General features: G+C 37.6%; 1 protein-coding gene across 8 annotated transcripts in view; it reads left to right on the forward strand.

Annotated features, from left to right (window-relative positions):
• MYO6 (myosin VI) overlaps positions 1-10,429 on the forward strand; it is a 635,235-nt gene that overhangs the window by 292,495 nt on the left and 332,311 nt on the right. For all 8 annotated transcript variants that reach the window (XM_053710463.1, XM_053710457.1, XM_053710460.1 and 5 more), the window contains exon 10: positions 116-196. In XM_053710463.1, the coding sequence (XP_053566438.1) occupies positions 116-196 (81 nt within the window). The remainder of the gene's footprint in view (positions 1-115; positions 197-10,429) is intronic.

Genomic DNA, 10,429 nt, shown 5'->3' on the forward strand with positions numbered 1-10,429 from the left:
GTAATGGTAATAACAATAATATAATAAAATAAATAAATAAATAAAAGGAATATTGTGGCTGCTATAATTGTTTTATTTCTTATGCTAATGATTTTTTAAAATATTTTTTTCACAGTATTTGAATCGTGGCTGTACACGGTACTTTGCTACCAAAGAAACTGATAAGCAGATTCTCCAAAATCGGAAAAGTCCCGAGGTACAGTATCAACAAACCTACATTTAAAACTTATAAATAATTTGTCTTAGTTTGAACAAACATGAAGGTGTATTCCAGTCTGTTAACAAAAACAATGTTTTTTTGGCATTTTTACAAATAATTGTTTTCAATAAATCAATCTGATCGTCTTCTGTTTGAATGTTAGCGTGTCTGAGCAGCATCAGTGAAATTGTGAAAAATCAGAATTTCCTATATCCTCATTGTGAAAACTTATATTTAAAGGGATATTGAACTCAATTTTTTCATGATTCAGATAGAGCATGCAATTTTTAGCAACTTTCTAATTTACTCTTATTATCAATTTTTTTTCTATCTCTTGGTATCTTTATTTGAAAAAACAGGAATGTAAGCTTAGCAGCCGGACCATTTTTGGTTCAGTACCCTGGCTAGCACTTACTGATTGCTGGCTACATTTAGCCACCAATCAGCAAACACTTCCCAGGTGCTAAACCAAAGATGGGCCAGCTCATGAAATTACATTCCTGCTTTTTCAAATAAAGATACCAAGAGAAATGATAATAGGAGTAAATTACAAAGTTGCTTAAAATTGCATGCTCTATCTCACAGGTTTTCAAACCTATCCTTGGGCCTCCCCAACAGTCCAGGTTTTCAGGATTACCTTGGATGACAGCAGGTAAAATAACCAGTGGCCAGATTACGAGTTTTGCGGTAAGAGGGGTGCGTTGCTAACTTGCACGTTATTCTCACCGCTCACCTACAGCGCTGGTATCACAGGTTTTCAGAAACCTGGCATTAACAGGCAAGAAGTGAGCCTAGAGCAAAATGGTGCTCCATGCCGCACTCCAATACCAGCGCTGCTTAAGTCAGCGGTGAGATGTTTTTACGTGCTCGTGCACGATTTCCCCATAGACATCAATGGGGAGAGCCGGCTGAGAAAAAGTCTAACACCTGCAATAAAGCAGCGTAAAGCTCAGTAACGCAGCCACTTTGATTCCTATGGGGAAACACATTTTATGTTTTCACCTAACACCCTAACATGAACCCAGAGTCTAAACACCCCTAATCTTAAACTTATTAACCCCTAATCTGCCGCCCGACATCGCAGACACCTACATTATTCTAATTAACCCTTAATCTGCCGCTCCGGACATCGCCACCACCATAATAAACATATTAACCCCTAAACCGCCGCACTCCTGCATCACAAATATTAGTTAAATATTATTAACCCCTAATCTGCCGCCCCAACAGTAAAACCCACCACCCACACAACCAACCCCCAAATCAAACCCTAAATAAAAAACCTAAGCTCCCCATTGCCCTGAAAAGGGCATTTGGATGGGCATTGCCCTTAAAAGGGCATTTAGCTCTATTGCAGCCCAAAGCCCTAACCTAAAACTAAAACCCACCCAATAACCCTTAAAAAGATCCACTTACAGTTTTGAAGATCCGACATCCATCCTTAACAAAGCCGGGAATAGTCTTCATCAAAGCCAGGAGAAGTGGTCCTCCAGACGGGGAGAAGTCTTCATCCAGACGGCATCTTCTATCTACATCCATCCGGCGCAGAGCGGGTCCATCTTCAAGACATCTGACGCGGAGCATCCTCTTCTGCCGACGACTACCCGACGAATGAAGGTTCCTTTAAGTGACGTCATCCAAGATGGTGTCCCTTAGATTCCGATTGGCTGATAGAATTCTATCACCCAATCGGAATTTAAGGGACATTAAACCCAAAATTTTTCTTTCATAATTCAGACAGATAATACAATTTTAAACAACATTCCAATTAACTTCTATTATCTAATTTGCTTCATTCTTTAGATATCCTTTGTTAAAGAAATAGCAATGCACACGGGCGAGCCAATCACAGGAGGCATATATGTGCAGCCACCAATCAGAAGCTACTGAGCCTATCTAGATATGCTTTTCAGGAAAGAATATCAAGAGAATGAAGCAAATTAGATAATAGAAGTAAATTAGAAAGTTGTTTAAAATGGTATTCTCTATCTGAATCATGAAAGAAAAAAATTGGGTTTAATGTCCCTTTAATGGTCCTTTAAGGTTGTAAAAATCCAATCAGCCAATAGGATTGAGCTCGCATTCTATTGGCTGTTCCGATCAGCCAATAGAATGCGAGCTCAATCCTATTCGCTAATTGGATCAGCCAATAGGATTGAAGCTCAATCCTATTGGCTGATTGCATCAGCCAATAGGATTTTTTCAACCTTAATTCCGATTGGCTGATAGAATTCTATCAGCCAATCGGAATCTAAGGGACGCCATCTTGGATGACGTCACTTAAAGGAACCTTAATTTGTCAGGTGGTCGTCGGCAGAAGAGGATTCTCCGCGCCGGATGTCTTGAAGATGGACCCGCTCCGCGCCGGATGGATGAAAATAGAAGATACCGTCTGGATGAAGATTTCTGCCCATCTGGAGGACCACTTCTCCCGGCTTGGATGAAGACTTCTCCCGGCTTCGTTGAGGACTTCTTGCCGCTTCGATTAGGACTTCTCCCGGCTTTGTTGAGGATGGATGTCGGATCTTCAAAACTGTAATTGGATCTTCAGGGGTTAGTGTTATGTTTTTTTAAGGGTTTATTGGGTGGGTTTTAGTTTTAGGTTAGGGCTTTGGGCTGCAATAGAGCTAAATGCCCTTTTAAGGGCAATGCCCATCCAAATTCCCTTTTCAGGGCAATGGGGAGCTTAGGTTTTTTTAGTTAGGGTTTTATTTGGGGGGTTGGTTGTGTGGGTGGTGGGTTTTACTGTTGGGGGGTTGTTTGTATTTTTATTTACAGGTAAAAGAGCTGAGTTCTTTGGGGCAATGCCCTGCAAAAGGCCCTTTTAAGGGCTATTGGTAGTTTAGTTTAGGCTAGGGTTTTTTTTATTTTTGGGGGAGCTTTTTTATTTTGATAGGGCTATTAGATTAGGTGTAATTAGTTTAAATATCTTGAAATTTGTTTTTTATTTTGTGTAATTTAGTGGGTTTTTTTTTGTAATTTAGGTATTTGTATTATATTTAGTTCATTGTATTTAATTTAGGTAATTTATTTCATTGTGGTGTTAGTGTAACTTAGGTTAGGTTTTATTTTATGGGTAAATTTGTATTTGTTTTAGCTAGATAGTTAGTAAATACTTAATAACTATTTACTAACTAGTCTACCTAGTTAAAATAAATACAAACTTGCCTGTAAAATAAAAATAAACCCTAAGCTAGATACAATGTAAATATTAGTTATATTGTAGCTAGCTTAGGGTTTATTGTATAGGTAAGTATTTAGTTTTAAAAAGGAATTATTAAGGTAATGATAGTAGGTTTTTTTAGATTTATTTTAATTATATTTAAGTTAGGGGGTGTTAGGGTTAGACTTAGGTTTAGGGGTTAATAAATTTAGTATAGTGGCGGTGACGTTGGGGGCAGCAGATTAGGGGTTAATAAATGTAGGTAGGTGTCGGCGATGTTAGGGGTGGCAGATTAGGGGTTAATAATATTTAACTAGTGTTTGCAAGGTGGGAGTGCGGCGGTTTAGGGGTTAATATGTTTATTCTAGTGGCGGCGATGTCCGGAGCGGCAGATTATGGGTTAATAATTTTCTTTTAGTGTTTGCGATGCGGGAGGGCCTCGGTTTAGGGGTTAATATGTAGTTTATGGGTGTTAGTGTACTTTTTAGCACTTTAGTTATGAGTTTTATGCTACAGCTTTGTAGTGTAAAACTCATAACTACTGACTTTAGAATGCGTTACGAATCTTGCGGGATAGGCTGTACTGCTCACTTTTTGGCCTCCCAGGAAAAGCTTGTAATACCGGCGCTATGGAAGTCCCATTGAAAAAAGACTTTACGCAATTTGCATAAGTTGATTTGCGGTAAGGCCAAAAAAGTGTGTGGTGCCCCTAAATCCGCAAGACTCGTGATACCAGCGGTAGTGAAAAAGCAGTGTTATAACCTGATAACACTGCTTTTTCACTATAATACAAAACTCGTAATCTAGCCGCAGGTTTACTAATCAGCTGATTATTTCACCTGTGCTCTAGTTCAGATATCCTCAAAATGTAGCCTGTTAGGGAGGCCTGAGGAGAGGTTTAAAAAAAACAGTGCTCTATCTGAATCATGAAATAAAAAAGTTGGGTTCAGTATAGACATTTTTGCAGGCTTTTCTCAGACCAGCAATGAAATAAGCAACCAATATAAAATAGAACTTAAAAAAAAATATTCGATGAATTATTATAGATAAATTATTTCTGATTATTGCAGTGTCTATGAAGGTATCAGTTAAAGGGATAGTAAACGCCAAAAATGTTATTGTTTAAAAAGATAGATATTCCCTTTATTTACCATTCCCCAGTTTTGCATAACCAACACTGTTATAGAAATATACTTTTTACCTCTGTAATTACCTTGTATCTAAGCTTCTGCAGACTACCTCCTTATCTCATATCTTTTGACTGTGCTGATTCAGTGCTGATTCTTAAATAACTCCACATTCATTAGCACAATGTTATTTATATGAAACACATGAACTAATGCACCCTAGCTGTGAAAAACTATCAAATGCATTCAGATAAAAGGCGGTCTTCAAGGGCTTAGAAATTAGCATATGAGGCTACCTAGGTTTAGCTTTCAACTAAGAGTACCAAAAGAACAAAGAAAATTGGATGAAAAAAGTAAATTAGAACGTTGTTTAAAATTACATGCCCTTTCTGAATAATGAAAGCTTAATTGTGAATTTACTATCCCTTTAATAACATTTATTAATGGGCCAGTTTACTCAAACATGTTCTCCCCTTTAATGTGTTCCCAATTATTTATATTACCTGCTGGAGTGTATTGAATTGTTTACAAGTAGCTTGTTTACCCTTATTTGGGCATTTGAAATAGCTGATTTAGCCTGTAGTATCCCCCCATACTGAAAGATTCAAAACATAAAGGGACACTAAACCCAAATTTTTTTTCTTTCATGATTCAGATAGAACATGCAATTTTAAGCAACTTTCTAATTTACACCTAGTATCAATTTTTCTTCATTCTTTTGATTTATTTGAAAAGCAAGAATGTAAGTTTAAAAGCCGACACATTTTTGGTTCACAACCTGGGTTGTGCTTGCTGATTGGACAGCACCAATAAACAAGAGTTGTCCAGGGTTCTGTACGAAAAATTGTCTGGCACTCTGGCTCTTTAGCTTAGATACAAGACAAACAACATTGTCTGGAACACACCTGAGCAGGTTGTCGTTGTTTGTCTTGTATTTACTTTGGTCATTTTGGCAGCACTCCCACAATATGTGTGCTAATATAAAAATGTTTTGTTAGGTGTGCTTAACCAAACCCCCTTGTTGTATTCCTTAGCTTAGATGCCTTCTCTTTCAAATAAAGATAGCAAGAGAACGAAGAAAAATTGATAATAGGAGTTAATTAGAATTTGCCAAATTCGGAGTTTCGAATTGGATTGGATTCATTTGTTACATTTGAATGGCCATGGACTAATCACAATTCAGTATAAACATTAAATTTAGTGAGATTTAGTGAGATAGAACAGTGAAATAATTCCATTTGTGTAACTTGGAACCATCTGAATCCACATAACACATACCGAGCTTTCAAACTTACGAATCAAATCCGAAACAAATACATCCGTATTTATTCGAATGCGAATGAATCAGAAAATAATACATTCAAATATATCCGACTTCAAATCAATCCGAAACAAAATTCGAAAAAGTTTGAAACGAACAGAGACAAATTTTTCCGCTGTGCACATGTGTCTAGTTTGTGTGTGTCTAGTTTACAGACAGATATAAGATAAGGAAGCATGTGTGTGTACACAAAGTGATAACGTAAGAGATCTGATTTCTACCTGCAAGATCAACCCGTTTAAATACGCTGTGGTTTAAAAACAAAACCAGCTATTTCATATACACAGATAAACCTGGTAATGCAATCTCTTATACATTCTATACTCTGCAGCTGGTATAACAAGTCATTGGAAATACATCAAGGGAAAGCAATTTTACAGTTTACTGTCCCTTTAACTCTTTCCTGTCATTTTGTTCATTCAAACATTAACTGCATTCATGAATGAAAGTTTAGGTAATCAGATTTTATTTGTGACCATTTTAATAGTTTTGCTGTGTTCTTATCTGCTATTTAACCTTTTTAATTAAATTAGTAAATGACTGTATATTGTAAAAGGGCATGTGAGTCTTTATTGTAGACAATGCATTAGAAAAAATAGACTGGTACGTATGCTCTGTGCACAAGATTAGGAATATGTTGAGGCTGTACAACACAAGCATTCTTTTGTTCTGGTATTTCTAAAATGTGTACTGAGAAAATAATCAAAATAGATTTGCATCAAATCAAAGGTCTTAAAAATTACTTTTAAGAAAAATCATATGGAAACTGTGGAGAAAAGGGTTTTCTAGTAGACTGGAGTACCCTCAGTGATTGGTTTTAATTGAATCTCTAGCTAAGGCACTGTGATTTGAAAACCACTAAAATCTGTTTTCTAATGAACTGGATTAACTTAAATTTGACAATTGCTTATCCCACCATGTAAACCCCTGTAAAGAAATGACTCTTTAGATAGACTGGAATGCTCTCCATGAAGTGCTTGAAATCACCAGTGTCCTGGGAATTAAAAAAACAGTAGCTCTGATGACACTATGTTCACACTCAACCTGTATAGTATATGTTTTATTAACCCCTTAATGACCACAGCACTTTTCCATTTTCTGTCCGTTTGGGACCAAGGCTATTTTTACATTTTTGCGGTGTTTGTGTTTAGCTGTAATTTTCCACTTACTCATTTACTGTACCCACACATATTATATACCGTTTTTCTCGCAATTAAATGGACTTTCTAAAGATACCATTATTTTCATCATATCTTATAATTTACTATAAAAAAAATTATAAAATATGAGGAAAAATGGAAAAAAACACACTTTTTCTAACTTTGGCCCCCAAAATCTGTTACATATCTGCAACCACCAAAAAACACCCATGCTAAATAGTTTCTAAATTTTGTCCTGAGTTTAGAAATACCCAATGTTTACATGTTCTTTGCTTTTTGTGCAAGTTATTGGGTCATAAATACAAGTAGCACTTTGCTATTTCCAAACCACTTATTTTTCAGAATTAGCGCTAGTTACATTGGAACACTGATATCGTTCAGGAATCCCTGAATATCCATTGACATGTATATATTTTTTTTTAGAAGACATCCCAAAATATTGCTCTAGGCCCATTTTGGTATATTTCATGCCACCATTTCACCGCCAAATGCGATCAAATTAAAAAAAAAACTTACATTTTTTCACAATTTTAGGTTTCTCACTGAAATTATTTACAAACAGCTTGTGCAATTATGGCACAAATGGTTGTAAATGCTTCTCTGGGATCCCCTTTGTTCAGAAATAGCAGACATATATGACTTTGGCGTTGCTTTTTGGTAATTAGAAGGCAGATAAATGCTGCTGCGCATCACACATGTATTATAGCTAGCAGTGAAGGGGTTAATTAGGTAGCTTGTATGGAGCTTGCAGGGTTAATTTTAGCTTTAGAGTAGAGATCAGCCTCCCACCTGACACATCACACCCCCAGATCCCTCCCAAACAGCTTCCTTCCCTCCCCCACCCCACAATTGTCCCCGCCATCTTAAGTACTGTGGCATATTTACATATGCTGCTTTGTGAATCCCTCCATAGCCCCCAACCTCCCTGATCCCCCCCAAACAGCTCTCTAACCCTCCCCCTCTGCCTTATTGGGGGCCATCTTGGGTACTGGCAGCTGTCTGCCAGTACCCAGTTTGAAAAAAAATGGTTTTATTTTTTTTTCCTCCCGTTTTTTTTCTGTAGTTTAGCTTCCCTCCCTCCACAGAGCACCCAACACCCGCTGATGACCCTTATTTTTTACTTTTCTTAACATTTTCCTTATATTATTTTCTGTAGAGTAGCGGTTCCCACTCGCTCCCTCCCCGTGCACGCGCCCGCCTCCCCGTGCACGTGCACGCGTCCGTGTGCACCCCCGGGCATACCCGCCCACGATCCCGCCCCCCTCCACATCACCTGGGCCATCGATGGCCGCCACCCGCCTCCCACACACGCTCCCACCCACCAACGATGGAAGCCATAGATGTCCGGTGCAGAGAGGGCCACAGAGTGGCCCTCTCTGCATCGGATGGCTACTAAAGGTTATTGCAGGATGCCTCGATATCGAGGCATCACTTCAATAACCGGAAAGCAGCTGGAAGCAAGCAGGATCGCTTCCAGCTGCTTTCCAGATCGAGGACGTGCAGGGTACGTCCTTGGTCGTTAAGGGTATTTTTTTAGAGGACGTACCCTGCACGTCCTCGGTCGTTAAGGGGTTAAAGGGACATAAAAACCAAAATATTTATTTCATGAATCAGATAGAACATACAATTTTAAACAACTTTCCAATTTACTTGTTATCTAATTTGCTTCATTCTCGTGGTATCCTTTGCTGAAAAGCATATCTAGATAGGCTTAGTAGCTGCTGATTGGTAGCTGCCCATAGATGCCTCGTGTGATTGGCTCACTCTATTTCTTCAACAAAGGATATCTAAAGAATGAAGCTAATTAGCTAATAGAAGTAAATTGGAATGTTGTTTAAAATTGTATCCTCTATCTGAATAATTAAAGAAAACAAATGGGTTTAATGTCCCTTTAAAGGGCATATTTGGAAGGATACTCTTTAAATGAATAAGTATCGGAGCCAGTTTAGTACAGTAGTAGTTTTGCTGACATATACAAAATATCATTCTGAGAAAAAGAGAGAAGGCCATATACTTCTACATAAGAATTTACTTTAAACTGGACATCTAAAATAATAGAAAACTAGTTCTAATTATTGTTAAAATTAGCACAAACTAGTTTTGTTTCTTATGCATTTCTTGATGAAAATAACAAATCAATTAGGTTGTTAAAAATCTGGCCTGGATTGTTGTATTCTTCTTTAGAAATCAAATGGACAGCAAAAAAAAAAATTAGACTTCATGATTCAGATAGAGTGTGCAACTGTAAAACAACTTTTCAATTTGCTTTGTTCTCTTAAAATCATTTGTTGTTGAGTAACGGTAGGCTGGCTGATAGGAGCTTAGGAGCGTGCATGTGCCTTTAGCACTCTACGGCAGCTGGATTTGCAATAAAGTATAACATTGTTGTAAACCTTTTTGCAAACACTGCTGCCAGGTGGCTAAAGACACGTGCATGCTCCTGAGTTAACCAATTTTAACTCATTAACAAAGGACACCAAGAGAACTAAGCAAAATTAGTAACAGAAGTAAATGAAAGTTGGGTAAAATTTAATGCTCTATCTAATTCTTTAAATTTTGACTTTACTGTCAGTTTTATAATCTGGCATAGCTCATTCTCCTTTAATGCAGTTTATTTGTGGTACCAGATTAGTAGGTTTATATGATATTTACAGCATGGCTGGATTGTATAACAGAAATCTTTTTCCTTTCTGTATAGATCAGCTTTTGGGTCCATATGTAGTTATTTTAGGTTTATTTACACTTGTTGATATTGGTGGCACCTGGTGATTTTCAGTATTGAAGGTGCACAAAAATTACCACTCATAACACCCCAAATAACCTCTTTGGCCCTCTCTGTAACAAAAAGTGAAGGTGATGTAGTGCACAAGAAGCAAAACAACTTATATTGTAGAATTTGTTTCTGTTTAAAGCATAAATAAACAGAAAAACCTTAGGAGTCTCCTTTATCAATTACACGTATATACCATAAAAAAGTCACATAACAGTAATGTATGCTTAGGTAAGGCATCAAACAAGCAAGCTGGAACACCCCTGCACTTTACTCACTGTTTCACACAGCCCCTGATGCTACAACTGGCTAACTGAAGTGAGCTAAGCAGTGTGGTGCAAGGGAGGTTCTGTGTTAGACATTGTACAACTCCCGACAATCCCCAGAAAGAACTATTACACTACACTGAGGCTAAAACACACAGGCTTTAGGTATCTCTAGGTCTGCTGGTAAAACCCCTGTAATTACACTTGCAAGTATTCACATAGGCCATATGCAGCCCTCAATATAGTTTCATCTGGCCCTCCCTTGCTAATCAGGTAAATCATTCATTGGGGCGGTGTAATGAGTTGATGTTCTATTCAGGCACTCACAAGATAACCATAAAAACAAGTATCCAGTGTAGTCTCCCCACACGCACTGCTTGGATAAATGCCCTTTTTATACTGTTATATAGTTCCAGTACGATC

This window comes from Bombina bombina, chromosome 4, assembly GCF_027579735.1.
Source record: "Bombina bombina isolate aBomBom1 chromosome 4, aBomBom1.pri, whole genome shotgun sequence".
NCBI lineage: Eukaryota > Metazoa > Chordata > Amphibia > Anura > Bombinatoridae > Bombina > Bombina bombina.